The sequence below is a fragment of the Microdochium trichocladiopsis genome, assembly GCF_020744255.1.
Source record: "Microdochium trichocladiopsis strain MPI-CAGE-CH-0230 chromosome Unknown B0I36scaffold_8, whole genome shotgun sequence".
Lineage (NCBI taxonomy): Eukaryota > Fungi > Ascomycota > Sordariomycetes > Xylariales > Microdochiaceae > Microdochium > Microdochium trichocladiopsis.
In genome coordinates, this window is record NW_025763551.1 from 2,563,944 (window position 1) to 2,583,434 (window position 19,491).

Genomic DNA, 19,491 nt, shown 5'->3' on the forward strand with positions numbered 1-19,491 from the left:
GCTTCACACGCTGTCATGAACGGTCTTGTGGTCCAGCCTACCGGAGCAATTGGCTCGTGACGATAGCAAGCCATGCTAATTTTGTCCACATAGCCTGCCCTCCAGAGAACAGTCGCAATGGCTGCTCCAGACAATTTCAAGACGTGCAAGGTCATCCTGGCCGACACCATTGCCAAGAACCTGCTGGCCGAGGTCAAGGACACCCTCAAGACGATCCAGCTCGACAACGAGGGCAAGCCCACCTTGGTCGCCTTCCTCGCCAACGACGATCCAGCCGCCATCAAGTACGCCGAGTGGTCCAAGAAGACTTGCGAGGAGAAGTGAGTCCGGCCAATCACCTACAGACAGTACTCCCAATCTGGCTCACGAATAACTGACGCCTCCTCACAGTGGCTTCAACTTTGACCTCCGCCAGGTCGACAAGGACACCCTCGAGGAGGACATCATGGCCGCCAACGACGAAGCCAAGGTCGACGGCATCATCGTCTACTACCCCATCTTCCCCGGCAACCCGGCGCACGACAAGTACATCCAGGAGACGGTTGCCCTCGAGAAGGACGTGGAGGGCCTGTGCCACAAGCACATCTACAACATGTACCACAACACGCGTTTCCTAGACGCGCCGCACAACCTCAAGAAGTCCATCCTCCCCTGTACGCCGCTCGCAGTCGTCAAGATCCTCGAGTACCTGCAGATCTACAACGCCATCCTCCCCTACGGCAACCGGCTCTACGGCAAGACCATCACCGTCATCAACCGCTCCGAGGTCAACGGCCGGCCCCTGGCCGCCCTGCTCGCCAACGACGGCGCGACCGTCTACTCGGTCGACATCACCGGCGTCCAGCTCTTCACCCGCGGGCAGGGCATCAAGCAGCCCCGCCACAAGACCGAGGAGAAGGAAGGCTGGGGGCTCAAGGACTGCATCCCCATCAGCGACGTCATCATCGGCGGCGTGCCCACCGAGAAGTACAAGGTGCCCACGGAGCTCATCCGCGACGGCGCCGTGTGCATCAACTTCTCGTCGTTCCGCAACTTTGACGGCCCGGCCGTCAAGGAGAAGGCCTCCATCTACGTCCCCTCGGTCGGCAAGGTCACCATCGCCGTGCTGCTGCGTAACCTTGTGGTAAGATTTTATCCCAGTTCTTCCGGGCGATACGGGCCTCGTGGGTGCCGTCCATAGGACCATTAAGTACTGACGTGCTCTTTCACTTTTTTTTTTACAGCGCCTCATCGCCAACCGTCCATCCACGAAAGCGGACGGCACTACCGACGACTCTACCGCCAAGGCCAAGAGCGACGCTTTCCTCGACGGTTGAAGAGACGAAAAAAAAGTCTACAGTATCGCCAACCCCTGCAAGACCGCCACCACAAAACTTGTGCAACATAGGTACTGAAAGCCGAAGATGTTGCTGCTAGAAATAGCACAGATACTTTCAGCGGAACGCCACGGCGCTGGGCCAGACAAGTCTGTCGGTGCACTGCAGTGATTCGATATCAAAATGTTGAGGTCAAAGAAAAGGAAAAGAGGGATCTTCATGTTCCCAGAGAGAGACATACACAACCAAGTTGAAAACACAAAAAATGATACCCTCAAAAAATCTTTAGATACATTGGCATGGAGTAAACCGGCGCACAGCAGCAAATATAGACTGTTCATATACTTGCTTAGAAAACGAATTCCTCAAGACTGAACCTCGTCCCGGATCTATGAGCAAATAAACAAAACATGGTTCAGGAGAGGCGCGCTTTCGCCCATGCGAACCAGGCCCCAAATTCATCATCCTGGCCCCTGCGATAGTTGACGTACCTCCACAAGCAAATAATGGCCGTCATCAGGACAGACGTGATACTCTGCACAAGCAGCTGTTTAGCAAAGCCGCCATCCGCGAAGAGCCCCAAGTGCCCATGCCCTTTTCCCCCAACGCTGATCAAACGCCGCTCGTGGCGCAGTCAGTCGTGCGCCGTCCCGCAATCAGGGCAGACCACCGGATCTCCGGCTTCGTCGTCGATATCCTTGCTCTCCTCGAGTGTGGCCCAGGCCGAGTGCTTGGTTTCTCCGTACTTGATCGTGCTGATATCGGCCTCCCTCTTGGCTTCCTCCTCCTCCCGCTTCTTCTTGGCCTCCTCGTCCTCTCCCTCGTCGGCGTCAGCGGGCTCGACTGGCGTCTTTTGAAAGTAGCGTTGTCCCGTGTAACTCTCGCCGATGCGGATGGCGACATCGTTGGCCTCATTGAGACTCACAAGGCGGCGCTTCGCACCGTCCTTGTGTTTGTCTAGGTGCTGAGCGCAAACTTCCCAGGTAAGCTCCTTGCGGGTTCTAAACTTCTTGTGCTTGTCCGCGACCTTGTGAAGGAAGTAAGACGGTTCCTTGCTGGGAAGGTCTGTCAAGTCGACCACGTTGTCCTCGATGGGGGTGACACTAGACACCTTCTCGTGGATGTATCGATCATACGCGATTTCTGGGGGTGTCCGGCCGACTGCGTTCTCGCGGAAAAGCAACTTGGGGTTGGCGTCGATGATGAGGGCCATCTGGACAGGGATCTGGCGCAGCACTGCCGTGTGAAGTATGGTGTTGCCAGCACTGTTCAAAATCTCAAGTTCTTGCCCCTTGGATATGTCCAGGAGCGCTTTGAGAATTTGGACATTCGTCTTGTCCTCCGCACCAAGCTCGCTGCGATAACTGCCATAGTGGTCGTTGTATTGCCACCTGTAGGACAATTGGTTCGCATTCTGCAGCCAGAAATGGAGTGGAGTATCACCACCATGCGCTAGGCCATTTCGCTGCATGAAGAGGTGGCTCCTCATGTCCGGCTCAAGAAGTTCCAAGAGCTTGCGGAGCCTATCCGCCTTCTCAGGCTTGTTTGTAAGGGCGGCATGAATCAAATTGTTGAACTTCTTGTCCTTGACAGAGATATCGGCCTGGGCATCAATGAGAATCTTCGCGTACTCTACTCTGCCAAGCAGAAACGCCAAGAAAAGGGGCGTGTAGCCTTCGTTCGACTTGGTCTCCAAGGACGATGGATAAGTCTTGGTCAAGTACTCTATGAGTCGGTTCTGCTCATCCTTGAGGGGACCCATGACGGCACAGTGGAGGACAAGATCGCCTACACGATGATCGACTGTTAGAAAGAGAGCCACATAATGTCCATCTAGTTTCACTTACTTTGCATCCCCAGCCATTTGGCAATTGCCCGGTCGAACCGGCCTTCCACAGCTCTGAGATGCTTCACACTTGGGTGGCCTTGGGCAGCCTTTGAGCTCCCGAATTCGGTGTAATAACGCAATGGCGTGTCACTGGCAAACCACTCAAGGGAGGTTAGAGATCCTTGCATCGCGGCAGTGAGGAGCGGCGAGGCTTTCGGTCCGGTTGGTTTCACCACCAGATTGCGTCCGGCGTTGGCCCAGTCAGCACGCTTCTTGCCATAGACAGAAAGCCCCTGATAATAACGTGGCTTGGTCTTCATCTCAGTGCCACTTTTCTTGACAAGTTCGTCAAAAGGTAGGCCAGCTCCCGTCGTTTTGATGATCTCCGTGAGCATATCAGTACGCCCATATTTGATGACATCGTTGAAACGATCGACCGGGAAAACAAAGACTTTCCGTGCGCCGTCGGATCCGTCATCATCATCTGCAGGCTGCTGGGTCGTGTAATGCGCATACAAGTCAACCAGGAATTTGAACTGCTGCAGGTCTCCCTTGGCGATGGCATAATGGAGCAAGTAGTACGAGCTGCTCTGGTCGTGGGGCTGGCCGTCCACACCCGTCATGACCGGCACTGCCCATTCGAGCATGGTGGTGGGAAGGACATGGCTGTTGACTTGCATCGAAATCTGTCCGATGTTGTCGATCGTGACCTGGTCAATGACGACCTCCTTATAAACCTCTGGTTCATCGCCACTTTCCGCATCAGAGTCTTCGCACGAATCTTCCTCATCGTCGTCGCGTGTCATCTTGTATCGGGCATTCTCCGCTTCCTTCGGTGTCCACTGGGCTTGAGCAATCTCGAGGACAGCCTTGGCTGCGTCCCAATGGCCACGCAGGAAGGCCAACGAGAATGGATTGTTGCTCTTGTTGTCGCTGACCGCAATTTGAAGTGGTGACTCCTTGTCCTCGCCATCCCAGGACGTGAGAGTATACTTCTTGATTCCTTCAATGTCGCCCCTCCAGCATGCCTCGAACCTATACCTTGGTGGTTAGTACTGCGCAATTAAGTGAGGGATTGCGTCATTTGAGACTCACAGCTCAATATAGGCAGCCTTGCGTGCTTCTGTCAGGTCTTTAACGCCGTTGAAGTTGAACTCAAATTGGTACGGCGTCTGACTCTCATCTTTGGCAGATTTGATCGAGTCGGTCTTGTCTTGGATTTCTGGGTACTGCTCTTTGAACGACTTGGCGCCCTTGGCTTCCAAAGCGCTCACAACTCGTTCCAGCTGTGCGATCAGATCATCAATGGCTTCCTGTTTCTCTTTCAGGCCAGCCGCGTTCGCCTTTGCGGCGCGGTCCTTCTCGAAGCGCTCGAGCTCCTTCTCGTGGTATCTGACGCGATATTGGATGTCTGACGACACAGCCCAGTGTTGGTAAGTGTCTTTGTCAAACCTGGAAAGGAACGAGTCGGTCTCAATTGGACCCTTTGGCGCCTCTACAACACTTGCTGATTCCTTTACCCGTGTCGATTTGTTGTTGAGCTTGTTGAAGTCGAGCTTCTCCCCCCTGTATCTGCGTAGCTTCTCCAATGAGTCCTTGGCGACGTCTATCGCTGCACGGCCCTTGTTGTATCTCCGTGCCCAATCCTTGTTCACAACCTCCCACGAAGACTTTGTGAGTACGTTGGGATCGGCACCTCGCTCCAGAAGCTCCAAGGCGATTGCGGGATTCTCAGAACGGATAGCCGTGATGAGTGGCTGGTCAGTGCCATTCCGGAAGTGCTCCTGGTTTGATTCGAAATTGCCGAGATGCTTGTCGAAGGAGAATTTTGCACTCTTCAGCCACGTGTCGAAATCGATCTGAGGCTTCGCACCCGCCTCGAGAAGCTTGAGGACGAGGACAGAATTGCCCTGGGCGATTGCTGTGTTCAAGGGGGCGGTTGCTTTCGGGTTCCACTACTCGCCCTTCAGAGTCAGCCAATATCTGTCCTCCTGCAGGTTTCACATCACTCGGGTATTGACTCACACTACTGCCAGACATGGCGATATGGCCAACGGCCGTCTTGAGACCATTCGCGTCGTTTTCGTACAAGATATCCACTAGCGCAGGACCACCGCTTTTGACGAAACGGTGGAACGCTGTCACGCCCTGCGCATCCGCCTGACTGGACGTGGCACCAAGAGACAGGAGAGTCTTGGCCATCTCTGTGGCACGATCTAGTGGCAGAGACAGTGCAAGGACAAGAGTAAGGATCGCGTTGTGAGGATCGCTGTAAGAGCCGTCGCCAATCTTGACTGGTAAGAGCACGTCCGCTCCAAACTCCTGGCAGAGCACCTTGACGACGTCGCAGTGGCCGCCCAGAATGGCGAGATGCAGCGGGCTGCACTTTGAATCCCACGCAACGACGTCAATCTTATAGAAGTCAGGATCGTTTGAGTCGTCGTCGAGCCTAGCCGCTTCGTCCTTCTTCGCGGCATCATCGTCTTTGGCGAGCTTGACGAAGGAGCCCGTCACAGCTGATTGGACACCATCATCGGAGATATCGTCCTCGCCGATGAGCTCGCCATCCGAACCGTCCTCATCACCTGCGTCAGAGTCGGTCTCCTCCTCCTTGGCGATTGAGGACTCTTCTGGCTCCTGAGTTGACACATCCCGGGCTTTGCGTCTCTGGTCAAGCTTGTCTTCCTCCTCTTCCTCATTGGCATTGCTCTTCTCAAGGAGTAACTTGACCATCTCAACATTACCCCTGGCGGCTGCCAAATGGAGAGCAGTCTGGCCGTCGGCGAGCCGGGCCACGAGACGAGCGCCATGATCGACAAGGCACTTGACAATCTCGACAGTTGAGCTAGTGACAGCCAAGTGCAGCGGCGTGCGACCAGTATAGTCTCTTGTGTTGGGATCAGCGCCTTCCTGGGCGAGCCAATCCTCGACATGTTCGAGGTCGCCATCCACAATGGCCTGACAAAGACGAGCCGTATTGCCGACGTAGGCCATCTCAGTCCAGTCGTCCTCTGTGAGAGGATTGAAGGACCCAATCTGCTGTCGTCCTGGATCATCGATCCGGAAGCTAACGTTGCCAGAACAATATATCTCGCTCTCTTTCTCCGCAATCTCCTTTTCTTCGGTGGTGACTGGGGACGGGCAAGTGCCACAACAGTCTCCTATCACATCAATGACGCGACCAAAAAAGGCAGGGTGGCGGTGGAGATAGACCTTTCGGTCCTTTTGCTGATTCCATTCGGCGTTGAGGAGGAGATCCTTAGTGTAGCAGAGCTTCTCGATCTTCTTGGCATTGAACCTTGCACCGTACGGCACGGTGAAGGTATGGTAGTTGGAGACTTCGTCTTCCCCAACCCAGTCTGCAACTTCATCCTCGTGGTTGTCCTTGATGTTGCCAAAAAGGCGGTGCTGGAAACGCGCACCGAGTTCTGGGCGCCCTCTTTCTTCTCTGCGCTTTCGTTGATATTGCTCCCGAGCATTAGTGGTTGGGAGTCGCTCGAGAACAAGCAGGCGCGCGAGACCTAGCGTGCGCTGGAAGCTCCGCTCGTAGATGGTGGGGTCTACGCGACTCCTATCGAGTTCGGGCCAGTAGACCTCAAAGTTGCGGTGGCTATATTTCGAGAGTCTGTTCTCATAAGACGGGCTTCGGCGGCTCAGATCGATTGGGTTGATCTGGGTGATATACGAAGCCAGAGCACGCGGAACGCAATACACTTGGCTGCCATCATAGGCGGCACAGGCGCAGTCAATGTCAAATCCGGTCAGGATTTCGGAGATCTAATAGCATATGGTTAGCAACACTACTTGATGGCTTGAATGACACCTGCTTGACCACGCAAGCATAACCTACCGACTTATACACGCGCAGAACGATCTATAGACTTGTCAGCAGAGAACTGGCTCGAAATATTTCGCTGAATCCTGCGACTTACTTGGATGTGCCTTGTTGGATACTGGCTGCCTATAGAGACACATGGAGATAAGTATGACGGTGAAGTTTCATGATTACCAGGCAAGTCCTCTTACAGATTGTGATGGCATTCTTCGTCCGAACCACAGTCGTCTCGGAAAGGATGGCATCCTTGATGCGAGCTTCAATGTCCTTGATCTTTTCAATTGCCTCCTCTTCGTTCAAGCCATAAAGAAACAGGTCAACGTCAGAGGCAGGGCAGAACTTCTCGTGGTAGTACTGGCGGAGAGCACGCTTTGACTTCTTGTACTCGGCAGGCACTGGCAGGATGCAGTTGACCACCGAAGAGCCGGCGGCAACTACGTTGTCCCAGTTCATGTCGGCCAGCGACGATTCCGAAAATATGCTGAAGTTGTTTCTGAACTCTTTGAGGTTCTCCACCACCGCTGGTGAGCCATGGGCTCGTCTCTTGTCCTCGGGAAGAGCCTGATGCCTCGACGTGACACAGATCAGTACGAGAACCACATAGAAAACCCTCGACAGCCATGAGAGAGTTTGTGCTGACCATGATATATCTGCCCTTTTCTTCCTCAGACTCCGCGTCAAGGTTGCGAGCACGCGTCTTGATGTTGGGAGTGTCCTTGGTAAAAAGAGGCAGCACGTTGAGATAGGGATCGGTCAGGAGCGGGTTGCTGCGATCCTGGGCGTACACCTCGCGGAGGTGTGCCTCGAACTCGCGATACGGGGCCATGAGCTTGGTCAATGGCGTGTCTGGGTTGCTGGCGATGTAGTTGGCCAGCTCATTGTGAGCAGCTGGGAGCTTGGGAAGCTCAGTAGTCGCCATGGTGAATAGATTCAATGAGATTGGTTGTCCGAAGTCTTGCGGATGAGGTTGGAGGGATAGTTCCGCGACAGTCGAAAAGGACTACGGGACGTTTGGACTACTATGTGGGAAGGGGGGGTTTGCAAGGGCAGCTCATATATCAGGGTGGCCAACGAGGAGGAGATGGTATAATTGAGGTCGTCACTGGCACGCTGGACAGAGAATCCAAGGAAAAGCACGACGGCGCATGCCACGACTTATATGTTGTCAGCGGTCCTGTCTGGCGTTTGCGCCATGGCTTGGGACTGCATAGAGGATGCTCTCGCACGATGCGGGGGTCCATTGGGAGCGAGGCGTTAGCCTGTCGCGCGGCGGGAGGAGCTGAAGGCCAAGAGGAGCCGGAAACGGGCGGTTGCAGCCTGTAAAAGGCAATTCACGGGCCATCACCAGCCACTACAAGATGGCGGTGATTGACAGGCCCCGCGAGACTGCTGGAAGCCCTTGGGAAGGCGCGACCCCCTGCTCGGCAGCCTTAGCTAGTGCAGGGGAACCCCCTATTCTGCCTAATCGGCCCCACTGTCTCGCTTGCTGCCGGCACTTGCATCATGCCTCATCACTCCTCGTGCCCTCTGCTCTCAGCAGTACGTTCTGAATAGATTCACATCGGGCACTCGTCGGCGCGCGGGGACCCTCTTGCTGCCTTGGACATCAGCCTGGGCCTCTGTCTTGGCTCGCACGCCGATCACGGCATTCTCCCAACCATAGCAAACAAGGACGCCGTGAAGCTCGCACGCAAGGACCACCGAGTCAGCCCTGGCGGACGATGCCAACCCCTCCCCGGAAAGGCGAAAAGATATCCTTGCTTCTTGGCTCAGCTTCAAACTTCAGCTCAACCGCGTACTCCACTTGTCCAAGCCTCCCTCCAGTCCCCAAGGCGGAGATCATCCAAAGGTCCTGATCAACCCTCCACCGGGTAACCATTCAGTTGGCGCAAGGAGTTTAGTTTGATCTGATCATGCAAGATCCATACTTGCATTCATGAATCTGGAGAAACTACAGCAGCTGCGTTGTTATGTGATCATTGAATCAGCCGCTCGTCAGCCAAAGATCTCGTTCTGCCTTCCCTTTCGGCGCAACAGCTCAGGACAATATCCAACCTGAAGCATACACGACACCAGCAAAGCATCTGATCCAAAAGGCACCCCTGCCCAGGCAATGCCATGGAGCACCAACCAGCAAAAGGCTGATGGTACATCGATCAGACCCTGATAAGTCCCCTCTATGCCTACGACAATGTCCTTTGTTATACCGAATCGTGGTCACCCCAGAGGGGGTGTGGCCGAAGCACCACAACTCTCGGCGCCTGTTAGCGCCACACAGTCGAATCAGAAGAGCAGGGAAAACATAGCTCAATACGACAATCAGCTCCAGTCACTGTTTTTTGCAGTGCTTCCACCCGAGATCCGAACAGCTATTCTATCTATGCTGCTTTATGAGGGCAGCCCAACGCAACACATTGCGCACTTTTATGATGGAAGCACCCGCTACGCCGATGGGTTTGTCCGCTCACGATGTGTACAACAGCCAGACTCATTCAAGCACGTTGCTGAACATCGCAACATGGTCAAGAGTCCCTGGCGTGATGGACACTGGCATTGCGGGCGCCTGTCAACCCGTCACTCCACTTGGCGGCGACTTAAGCGTCGTCTCGCTGCCAAGTCGGCCGCCGCTGCCGCTGTACTATATCCTTCTCCTTCTACCTGTCCGCCACCCAGGCAGAGCGTCTCGCTGTCATCAGGAACGTGGTCATTTTCTCCACTGCCCACAGAAGGCTCGGAGGCTCCAGCTGGCAGCAGTGGTGGCGCACCCCATGCCTTACAGTTTATGACAGCTGCTGCTGCCAATGCAGGACCCGACGGACCGGATTATCCAGGTGCCGAGAACGCTCTTTGTTCTCCCGTCCCGCTCTTGCTCAGCTGTCGTAGACTTCACGATGAGACAGCTGATGTGCTCTATGCCTCCATGACCTTTATCGGTCTCAAACCCGTACGCTACTTCTTCCGAGAGGTGACAAATCGGGAATATCTCGACCGCATCCGCCACATCACGCTGCAGTGGGACGGGATACTCCGGCACGAATCCTTGACCCCGACAAGATACGACTTCGGGGACTGGGAGCCGGTGTGTCAGAGACTGGCTCAGCTGAAGGAGCTCGCTACTCTGGATGTCAAAATCTTTGTTTGCGAGCGAACTCCGGCACGGACCGTACAAATGCTCCTCGAGCCGGTTAATTTAGTTCGGGCGAATGCCGAGGTCACCACGCAGATATTCAAGGACTGCAGGAACCCTCATGTAAGCAAGAACTTCGTCGCAGTCAGTATTGGGGATAGTGTGGTGCCCATTCGGGTCTGTGCGGACAGCACCCAGCCATAGGCTTGGCACGATTTTCTTTGTTGAGGAACACACAATGATAATGTACTCGTGAGCCGTTGTTTGCAGATTTTGTAACTTCCAAGAAACCTCTGAAGACGACGAGCTTGGACTTCTCGCCTCTTTGAGTTCCTCTGCCACCCTCCACCATGATCTTGATCAGATCCATAATCTTGCGTTCGCTGGCAGTGAACAAGTCTGGTCGAATTCCTGGCCGTGCCATGGTTCCAGCTGTCCTACGTGGTTGCTCATTAAGTCTGTAGCCTTCAAAGTTCCTATCAACGCCGCAATGGTCCCTCGTGCTGCTTTTCACCAGTATGAGAGAAGCAGCCAAGGGTGCCGTCGTGGTTCCAAATTGTGTCATCTGCATGTTTGGACCATTAGTAGCCTGCTCACATGCGGTTCAACCTGCCCTTATTCCACTCTAATTCCAGGAAAGGGCAGAACAACAAAGGAATGCAAGAGATCTCCGGCCACGAGCGGCGTGTGGTCAACTTACTCAGATCCACAGACGACTCCTTGAACACGCCATCAGAGCTCCAGCAGTGGCATGTGAGCATGAACTCGGTCTTGGTCACGCCCTTGTCCACATCACAGAGGTCGCAGGTGTCGAAGTAGCCGCCTCTATGTTGTCACGGGCATGGTGTCAGTCTCGGTTGAGCAAGCTGGGATGTGGCGATAGTCTGTGAAATTGGTCTAGGGGGGGGGGGGGGGGGGAGAACGTACTCTTCAACAGCACTGAGCTTGCCGCCGTTGTTGATGAAGCACAAGTTGGTGTCCAACCTGTTGATGTGTCAATTGATTGCTGTGGTCTGTTGACATGTGATTGGGGGCTGTGCATATCCCGGCACAGCTCCGAATGAAACGGTTGGATGTTTTGGAAGAGGAGGGAACTGACGTGGCCCAGTCATAGTCATACGCTGCCCAGTCGTCGTTGTTGCAGTACATCGCGAGGAGACCTCGCTGTGTGTCGAACTGGGCGCCCTGCCAAGTGCAGTTGGTCATGAAGCCGCCGCTGCCTTGCGCCGCAACGAAGGCCGGGACTGCGAGAGACGCGATGAGTGCAAGCAGCATGGTGGGCCAGAGTGGTGGTTGGCGGTGTAGTTGTGACTGCTCGGTATTGATTTGCCGTCGAAAGGATCGTCCGAATATGTATGGTTGTTGTGGATTTCTCAAGGTTTGCTTGTAGGATACGAAATCTGGCTGTGGTTCCTAACAAATGGGAGAATGTGTCTTGACGTGGCGCATGTGGTACCGATGGGTTCTGTATAGAGAAGAGGTGTTCGTCCTAGGATACCGTGCTGAAGTCATGCGAGTCCTCAGGGATGTCGGCGTTGCCACGGTTTCCTGCAAGATGAGCATGGATCGCCAGTACGGAGGACACAAGCAAGCACGAAAGGTGAGTGTTTTGTGAGCTAAATCTGATTCTGTTTGCGATTGTTCCATGTCGCTTGCATCGGGCCAAACACGGCAATCAAGGCAAGAACGACCCGACAAATTCAGCTCTGAAACACCAGGCTTCAGGTGGTTTCCCATGCCCCAAGAGGCACATCTGCGCAAATCTCTAAAGAATAGTATTCCGTACTCCTATCCTACTTAAGGGATACATCTATATGCCTACTGGGTGGCTGCTTTCCCAGGCCGTCTTCATTTACTGTCATGGATAGTCCTTGAATCCAGCAGTTGGGCCGTCCCTGTCCAGCAGGTACCTGAACCTCTCCTTCTGATCGAGCAATATCGGCGGCAGGTCCTGGTTGTTGTCTATCCTCTCATACTGCTCCGTCTCGCGGTCCCAGAGATCCTTGCCGCTCCTCACCCTGTCAGCGATGCGGTCACGGTTGCGATACCGCTCGTGATTCAGGTCCACGTGCGAGAAGGACGAGAGCTTTGTCAGCACCTCCTCAATGGTCGAGAAGCACGTCGAGCAGTGCCAGCCGGCGCTCCACAGCTCCCCCTTCTCCAGCTTGATCAGAGGCTGGATCCCGCCGTCCGAGTTGCGCAGGTTGACGGGGAGGATAGTCCGCCAGCCCTGGTAATAGGTGGCCTCGGGGTGCGCCCACTGCGGGCCGACGTGGCGGAACTGAAAGCTGTAGTAGAAGAAGTCGCTGCGCAGCGTGAGCCGGCGCGGGAAGTTGCAAGCGCGCAGGACGACCATGGTCTGCGGGCGGATGAGCTCGTCCACGTCCGCCACAATCAGGACGTCGCCGTGGTTTGGTGCCCTGGCGCCCGTGAGCCGCGGAAGCACCTGCTTGTACATGGCGTCCCGCTGGAGATCCTCCCACGCCCAGGACGGGTTCGCGCGGTCCGAGTGGAAGCCGGGCGGTATCTCGAGCTGGTGGTAGATGATCTTGTCGTGGTAGGGGGCAAAGCGCTCCATGTTGTCCTTGATGACAAACGGCTTGTCGCGGTTGGTAAAGGTCTTGGCGGACTCGACAATGACAAAGTAGTCGACATATTCGTAGGTCGAGTTGAGACGGATCTCGAGCCAGTCGAGCTCCGTGTTGACCATGATCAAGTCGTACACCTTGCGCTTGGCAACATCTTTGTATGGCGTCCAGCCGTGGCTCTTGCACAGCTGGCTCTGGGCGGCCGCGTTGGTGATGTCGACACCAGGGTCGAAGTTGAGAACCTGATGGAAGGACCGGTCCGTCCAGTTTGGATTTAGCCATAGCAGGACCAGGCACGTGAAGATGAGGGCGCCCACAAGGCGCGAGGACCGTCGCCGGTCCAGGCGGAGTGGAGTCATCATATCGGCATTAGACACTGTCCAAGAGCTGGTCGAATGATGTGCAGGGTATTCTCTTTAGAACCGATCAAGCATCTGATGTCCTATTCTGCGATTCAATCTGGAGAACCCCTGATGCACCTGTTCTTGAAGACGGGATATGCAGCGTGGACCCTGCGCCAGCGTCGTAATATTAGAACACGTTAGGGGTGGCTTCTGGGTCTGTTCCAAGCTGGGATTAGCGTAGACAGAACCCTTGTCCAGTCTACCCCGTGTGTTACATAAGCGTCCTTTGCATATCATCCCACTGGCCCTTTCCTATGAGGTCCGTTCACTGGCGAGACTTGACAGCTCCAGAGATATCTCGAGGGGAAAGAGATGTACGTTTTGTGGACTGGGGCCTGGATGCGCTTTTCATGGAGAGGCCTTCGGGTAGAGTGCCACGAGGTACGCTCTTTGGTTTGTGGCTGCGGCTGGATTATTCATGGCATTGCATGATGACAACCTTGTTCGCCGTATGTACTTGGTTGATTTACAGACAGGACATAGTGTACTGGTCAGATCTGAAGCAATCGCCCAACGTGAATACGACCAGGGAACAAGGAAAGATTGCGCACGGTGTTTCGTGTCGTTGAAATCAAGGACATCCCATGACATTGTTTGTAAATTGGAGGTTCATGCTCAGGACGTACTACCGCCGAGTCTGTCACATGATATTGTCGAGTTGCGCGATGTAGACTCTGTGCGATATGGACAGGATGAGGGCGTCTCACTCGGGACGCGCCAGCCTGTCAGACGTAGCAGGGAAGCTATCCCCGATGAAGCAGTTGACAGACGTTGTGCCCCCGATCATTGGGAGGCCACGTGCCCCGGGACGCGTACTTGTAGGGTAATATGAAGCTATTTCTAGGGTAATGGGAACGTTAAAAGGGCGGGGCCCGGAAGCACCCAAAGGACCCGGCCGCCGATAGAGCGAACGTTATCATGCAGGCGGCGCGACCTTGCCGTCCGGACGCGGGGGCGCGCGGGTCCGAGTGCGGAGGGGCAGCGCCGGGGGTTTGTCCCGCGTGCCAGCAAATCAAGGACCTGCTGGGACTTTGCTTGTTATGATATTGTTATGCCAACCCTCCAACAACCCGAGCAACTATCTGGCCCACGGGACGCGTGCTGTTTGATTGATTGATTGACTTGACGGACCGATGGGAAAAGAGGGCTTTGCAGTCCTTATCATCACCACCTAGTCAGGCATGCGTCTTTGTTCTGCGGCACGGCTCGCCACATGCGTTGCGCCGCCGCGGTGCCGCTTGTCAAACCCACGCCCTTGCAGCCATCCCGGGCGGCATCGGCCCTCCTCCACACCCTCCTCCGCCGCCGCCGCAGCAGCAGCAGCAGCAGCGATATCAACCTCTGCGCCGCCGTTTCTATCCGTCCGCTTGGCCCGGTGCTACCCTCGCCCGGCTAGTGCCGTACATTACCCATCGCCTGGCCCAGACCACTGCCATCAAAAACATCGCCGCCACTTCACCAACCTCCCAAGCACTTACACCTCTACCAGGAAGCCCACCGACCCCCCATTCCACAACAGCACTTGCGGGAACAACAGGTTTGCCATGACGAGGAACATCACCACCGAATCAGCGTCCGCCGCCGCCGCCGTGGCCGCCGACAGCACTAAGCCCAACGGCACCACTGCCGCGGCACCTGCGCCAACATGGCTCGGCCACGAGGGCGCGGGGGCGTTTGACCTGAGAAGTATGTGTCGGGGCACGCCGCCCATTTCTCCAAAAGAAGAACAACCCTTTGGGTGTTGTATATAGAAAAAAACCCCACGACGAGGTTGCCCAAAACGAGCTAACCAAAGAATCTCTCACACGCACACGCAAAAGGCGACACAATGACAACCCCAACGCCAGCCATGCTCGCAGCCATCCAGTCCGCCACGCTCCTCGACGACGTCATGCAGGAGGACACCACCACGTCCTCTCTGGAGGCCCACGTCGCCGCCCTGACGGGCAAGCAGGCCGGCCTGTTCGCCCTGTCCGGCACCATGGGCAACCAGCTCGCCCTGCGCGCCCTGCTCGTGCAGCCGCCCTACAGCGTGCTGTGTGACCACCGCGCCCACATCGTCTGCTATGAGGCCGGCGGCGTGTCGAGCCTCACGGGCGCCATGACGGTGCCCCTCGTGCCCAGAAACGGGCGGTACCTCACGCTCGAGGACATCAAGGCCCGCGTGGTGCTCGGCGAGGACCACGAGGGCGGCGGCGACGTGCACAGCTGCCCGACCCGCGTCATCAGCCTCGAGAACACCCTCGGCGGTGTCGTCATGCCCCTCGCCGAGACGCGCCGGATCGCGCAGTTTACCCGGCAGCACGGCATCAAGATGCACCTCGACGGCGCGCGGCTGTGGGAGGTCGTCGCCGCCGGCCGCGAAGGCTCCCTGGTCGACTTTGGCGAGTGCTTCGACACCATGACCATGTGCTTCTCAAAGGGTCTCGGCGCCCCCGTGGGCTCCATCTTGGTCGGCGACACCAAGGTCATCAGGCATGCGCGCTGGACGAGGAAGGCGATCGGTGGTGGCGTCAGGCAGCCCGGCTTCATCACCGCGGCGGCACGGGTCGCGCTTGACACGACGTTTGGCAAGGGGCCCAACGGGGAAGGCGGTTTGCTACGCAAGACGCATGACACGGCCAAGCGTGTCGAGAAGATGTGGACCGACCTTGGTGGTGTCATGGCCCAGCCTGTCGAGACCAACATGTGCTGGCTGGACCTGGGCTCGATGAACACCAACGGCGCCAGAGTTACTGAGCTCGGCAGAGAGGTCGGGCTCAAGTTGATGGGCAACCGCATCATCACACATTACCAGATCGGCGAGGAGGCATTGTCACGGCTGGCACAAGTATTTGCCCGGATTGCGCAAGAAAAAGACCACGTGCGGAAGTCGAGTGTGGCAGCGAAGAGCAGTGAGCCGTATGGCGACGGCACCAATGGGCATCAGTAAGAAAAGTATTCATAAAATAAGCTCAAATGGAACTGAGTAAAGGTCGACTCCAAAACTCGTGTGAATGCCGAAACGCCATGTCCAATATGCCGTGGTCGGTCTGTCAGTTGCGGATGTGCCCCTAAGCTGTCCCTCCCTGCTCAAACAGCCCACTTATGCTTGGGCACAAACAAATATATTGTCCAAAATGGTATCTGCATGCATGTTCGCCATGTGTGAACCAAAAGCACAATATGGCCAGCTTTGTCGCTCCAAATATCCTCGAAGCCATTGTTGCACCGCGATGCTCGAAATAATCTTTGACGGAGTCCGGTACCTCAGGATCCAAATATGCGATTCGCCCGAACGCCTGTGGGGATCTCTTTAATTTCACGCTTTTCGTAATCATTGTGGGTGATGGTTGTATGAATGTGGCAGACTCAGGCAGAGACGTCCTTGGACTTCTTGCCCCAAATGCCGCGGCTCTTCGACTTGCTGCGTGCTCTCGATTTGATGCTGCTCGCATCATCGGAGTACTTGTCCTTGTGGATCCTGCGTCGCACATTAGCATGGCTGCTGGACGTTCATGATGTGACGACCGTGTCTTACCAGCTGTTTCCAGGCATGACGACGCCTTTAGCCTCGGCCATGCGATAAAACTTAGCGCTCTTCTTCAAGTCCTTCTTGCAGCCAACCCCCTTTGCATAACAGAAGCCAGCCTCTGTCAGGGCGTCCACATCACCCCAGTCTAGGAAAATATAAGTCAGTGCAAGTCGTCACGATAGTGGGAAGTGTGACAACGTACTGCCAGCAATTTCAAAGCAGCGCAGGGCAAGAGCCTTGTCCTGCTCAATGCCCCACCCGTTCATGTGGCTCACGCCGAGCTCGTAGATGCTCAGTGCAAATTGGGCTTTGCGCGCTTTGCTACCTTGAACATCCACAACCTTGCCGTCCTTAGCTTGGCCTTCGTCGTCGGCTATTTCGGCGCTTGCAACGTCGGCCGCCTTGCGAAGCCACTCGACGCCTTCTCTTTGATTTGGCCGCATTCCCCATCCGTGGCGACAGGCAAGGGCATACAGAAGCATTCCTGTGGGGTCTCCACCGCGTGCTGCGAGTCGCAAGTGATATGTTGATTCTTTGACGGAGCCTTCCTCGTGGCACTTGATGCCCTTCTCGCGATGTTCCTCCGCAGAAATGTCGGCAGCAGCTAGAGGCTGTCCTGACGAGGACTTAGGGCCCTTTATGGTGCTGGCAGAATCATTAGTTGCAACAGATGCGGGAGTGCGGCCTCGGGCTTGGTCTTTGGCACCCGACGACATTGAACGCCCACGAGGCCCGTCCTCTGGTACACCACTCGATGTGGATGGCCGACTTGGATCAGCTGATCGCTGGCCGTCGTCGGCGGACATCTCATTTGAAAGTTTGCTACGTTCACCAGAGGGTCGTGCTAGCAGAGAGCTGCTCGTCATTGAACTGTCCTCATAACGTGATGAGCTGGTAGATGGTCTCGTCGGCGGCGATGGTGGGGCCTGACCATTCTTGGCAAAAGGCTGTGTCCGCGCTGGCGAGTCCAGAGCTTGGTCCCAGCCGGTCGAAGTGACGTCGACATCTTGGAAGATGGCTGAATTACGCTGTATGGACTTGCCTCGGGGCAAGTTATAACGAGCGGTTCCATGAGGGCTGCCGAACCTCCCATCCTCCTCTGCCAGGAATGCTTCGCTGTGCATGCTCACGGGTGTGTGAGCTGTCTCATCCGCCAGCACAAAAGATGGTTGGCTATCCGAAGAAGCCTGTCGAGATGGTACGTCGAGGCGCGGCGGACCTTCCAAGCCTGGTGTCCCGGCTCGGCTTAACGGCCTTGAGAAATTAAAAGACGGGCGAGGCAGTGCAGCAGAGATGTCCGAGCTTATAGAAGAGGATCGCTGAAAATGTGCGAGTGATGAGGTAGTCGGCTGTGCAGAGAATGCGCTGCTGTTTGACATTTTCCGGCCTGGCTGCGAGTGGAAGGAGTTGCTCAATGCTTCCTCGCTGACTGATTCCGGTGGTGCAGACATGATACTCGAAGATCGCTTCGGGAAGAGGGCGCGGGGTGGCACGAGCCCGGCGGAATCATGTGAAGTTGTCTTGGTCAATTTATCGGGAGACTGCGGGGAACGTCCAAAGATGGGTGATATGTCCCGAGTGCTTCGGTCACCCGCAATATCGAGTGCGGCCTGCTTATCTACGAGACTGTCAAGATCACTGGGAGACTGTTCTCTCCGAGCCCCAAAGACGCCGTCAGTCTCGTCGACTCTTGCAAGAGTGCGACCTCGCGCTTGTTCGAGCCACGGATTCGTCGGCAACGGGATCGAGTCGTCGGGCGTCGGTGGAATGCGGCTCATGCGCGGATGCATCGACCTTGGCCTCTCAGAGGGCGATTCGACCTCTGTTTGAAAACTGAGCCCACCGTGGTTCGGAGGAGCGATGGTCTCATCGCGATCTTCGGAAGAGTCATAAGAAAATGAGCGGAAGTACTCCGAACGAGCTTGCACAACAAGAGGGCTGTCGGTGGTCAGCGGAGGTAGGCGGCTCACGCGATTTCCCTCCTTCGTGCTCTCCTCAAGCTGTCTTTGCAGGTTGCGACTCTGCTGGACAAATGCATCGAGGGGCGATAGAGTCGGCGGGACCTCGCCAGCAACATGCAGTCGAGGCGACCGCAGTGGCCGGGACACTGTAGAATTGACTGAATTGGAGGAGTCCATGCGCAGATCAATGAAATTTGGTCTCTGCGCCATGGTGATATTATGCAGCCGTGCCCGGGGCTGGCTGTGGCAGCAAGGAGCTTTCTAATTCGAGAGATTCGGCAACCCGGAACCACTGTCGTCTATCGCGCATGCAGGAGTGATTGCTATGCCGTCTGCAAGATCGAGACCTCTTACTGAGAGCCCTGCTTTGGTTGTAGAGGTGGTGATTTAATGGAGATCGTAGAATCTGTTATAGCTCGATCGTAGTCGATTGCGAGGCACTGACTTTCTCTCAGAGAGTTCTCGCAAATGAGGCGCCAGGGAGAAAGCAGGAAATGAGCGTCGTGTGCTGGGTAATTTGGGACGGATTCGTTCGTCGTCAATGCGTGGTACGGAGGTTGCAGCTTTGCGAGAGGCCACTGTCAGGAACAAGCCTTGCAGTCGACGATTTCCATGCGCGAATGAATTGAAGGCTGTTGTGCGTGCCTCTGTGGAAATGTAGATCGCATGAGACTCGAGGTCGGGAGGCTTCCTGCGCAGAAGGATAGGCTGGTAGCTGGAATGGGCGGTTGCGTCTAGAGCGACCGGGGGTGAATACGAAGTGGTTTGGGATAGGTGGGCTGGCACCTGGGACGTTGGTCGACAGCGATGGAATGCAAGAAACGAAGATAGTGGCGAGGCCGATACGTTGTAGCTGCGTTGAAAGGGGAGGCGAATCGACAACCAAAACCTGGCGAGGCACACATGGGAAGTTGGAAA

The 19,491-nt window shown here is 55.7% G+C and overlaps 8 protein-coding genes across 8 annotated transcripts; 3 read left to right on the plus strand and 5 right to left on the minus strand.

The window, feature by feature from the left end:
- Positions 1–117: 117 nt before the first annotated feature.
- B0I36DRAFT_248427 (methylenetetrahydrofolate dehydrogenase) lies at positions 118–1,316 on the plus strand (the record flags this gene model as incomplete). Its single annotated transcript, XM_046150381.1, has 3 exons — positions 118–320; positions 391–1,123; positions 1,224–1,316. The coding sequence occupies 3 exons, from the start codon at positions 118–120 to the stop codon at positions 1,314–1,316; spliced, it is 1,029 nt and encodes a 342-aa protein (XP_046009704.1).
- B0I36DRAFT_159160 (uncharacterized protein) lies at positions 1,224–1,803 on the minus strand. The gene has a single exon (XM_046148635.1). It carries the CDS (start codon positions 1,655–1,657, stop codon positions 1,334–1,336), a length of 324 nt encoding a protein of 107 aa, XP_046009705.1. The 5' UTR covers positions 1,658–1,803; the 3' UTR covers positions 1,224–1,333.
- On the minus strand, positions 1,671–8,212 carry B0I36DRAFT_273482 (uncharacterized protein). The gene is made up of 8 exons (XM_046151325.1): positions 7,620–8,212; positions 7,171–7,540; positions 7,077–7,105; positions 6,995–7,018; positions 5,170–6,921; positions 4,240–5,099; positions 3,164–4,179; positions 1,671–3,104 (listed from the first exon to the last, which is right to left on the minus strand). The coding sequence occupies exons 1-8, from the start codon at positions 7,896–7,898 to the stop codon at positions 1,951–1,953; spliced, it is 5,484 nt and encodes a 1,827-aa protein (XP_046009706.1). The 5' UTR covers positions 7,899–8,212; the 3' UTR covers positions 1,671–1,950.
- Positions 8,213–9,158: 946 nt separating this feature from the next.
- On the plus strand, positions 9,159–10,168 carry B0I36DRAFT_352339 (uncharacterized protein; the record flags this gene model as incomplete). Its single annotated transcript, XM_046157099.1, has 2 exons — positions 9,159–9,944; positions 10,034–10,168. The coding sequence occupies 2 exons, from the start codon at positions 9,159–9,161 to the stop codon at positions 10,166–10,168; spliced, it is 921 nt and encodes a 306-aa protein (XP_046009707.1).
- Positions 10,169–10,466: 298 nt separating this feature from the next.
- On the minus strand, positions 10,467–11,381 carry B0I36DRAFT_433917 (uncharacterized protein; the record flags this gene model as incomplete). Its single annotated transcript, XM_046162679.1, has 4 exons — positions 10,467–10,582; positions 10,807–10,931; positions 11,034–11,090; positions 11,206–11,381. 4 exons carry the CDS (start codon positions 11,379–11,381, stop codon positions 10,467–10,469), a joined length of 474 nt encoding a protein of 157 aa, XP_046009708.1.
- A 401-nt stretch (positions 11,382–11,782) lies between these two features.
- B0I36DRAFT_330750 (family 17 glycosyltransferase) lies at positions 11,783–13,181 on the minus strand. The gene has a single exon (XM_046154881.1). It carries the CDS (start codon positions 13,054–13,056, stop codon positions 11,965–11,967), a length of 1,092 nt encoding a protein of 363 aa, XP_046009709.1. The 5' UTR covers positions 13,057–13,181; the 3' UTR covers positions 11,783–11,964.
- Positions 13,182–14,642: 1,461 nt separating this feature from the next.
- B0I36DRAFT_248488 (pyridoxal phosphate-dependent transferase) lies at positions 14,643–16,030 on the plus strand (the record flags this gene model as incomplete). The annotated part of the gene is made up of 2 exons (XM_046150390.1): positions 14,643–14,784; positions 14,919–16,030. 2 exons carry the CDS (start codon positions 14,643–14,645, stop codon positions 16,028–16,030), a joined length of 1,254 nt encoding a protein of 417 aa, XP_046009710.1.
- Positions 16,031–16,449: 419 nt separating this feature from the next.
- On the minus strand, positions 16,450–18,783 carry B0I36DRAFT_366051 (uncharacterized protein; the record flags this gene model as incomplete). Its single annotated transcript, XM_046159235.1, has 3 exons — positions 16,450–16,561; positions 16,619–16,757; positions 16,815–18,783. The coding sequence occupies 3 exons, from the start codon at positions 18,781–18,783 to the stop codon at positions 16,450–16,452; spliced, it is 2,220 nt and encodes a 739-aa protein (XP_046009711.1).
- Between the last annotated feature and the right edge of the window lie 708 nt (positions 18,784–19,491).

Bases quoted from the DNA above. Each gene is read 5' to 3' on its own strand.
- B0I36DRAFT_159160 (XM_046148635.1), bottom strand. From the start codon at position 1,657: ATGAACAGTCTATATTTGCTGCTGTGCGCCGGTTTACTCCATGCCAAT.
- B0I36DRAFT_273482 (XM_046151325.1), bottom strand. From the start codon at position 7,898: ATGGCGACTACTGAGCTTCCCAAGCTCCCAGCTGCTCACAATGAGCTG. The intron at 7,106-7,170 runs GTAAGAGGACTT...GTGTCTCTATAG, and splicing joins GAAGAATGCCATCACAATCT to GCAGCCAGTATCCAACAAGG. The intron at 6,922-6,994 runs GTAGGTTATGCT...ATATGCTATTAG, and splicing joins TTCTGCGCGTGTATAAGTCG to ATCTCCGAAATCCTGACCGG.
- B0I36DRAFT_330750 (XM_046154881.1), bottom strand. From the start codon at position 13,056: ATGATGACTCCACTCCGCCTGGACCGGCGACGGTCCTCGCGCCTTGTG.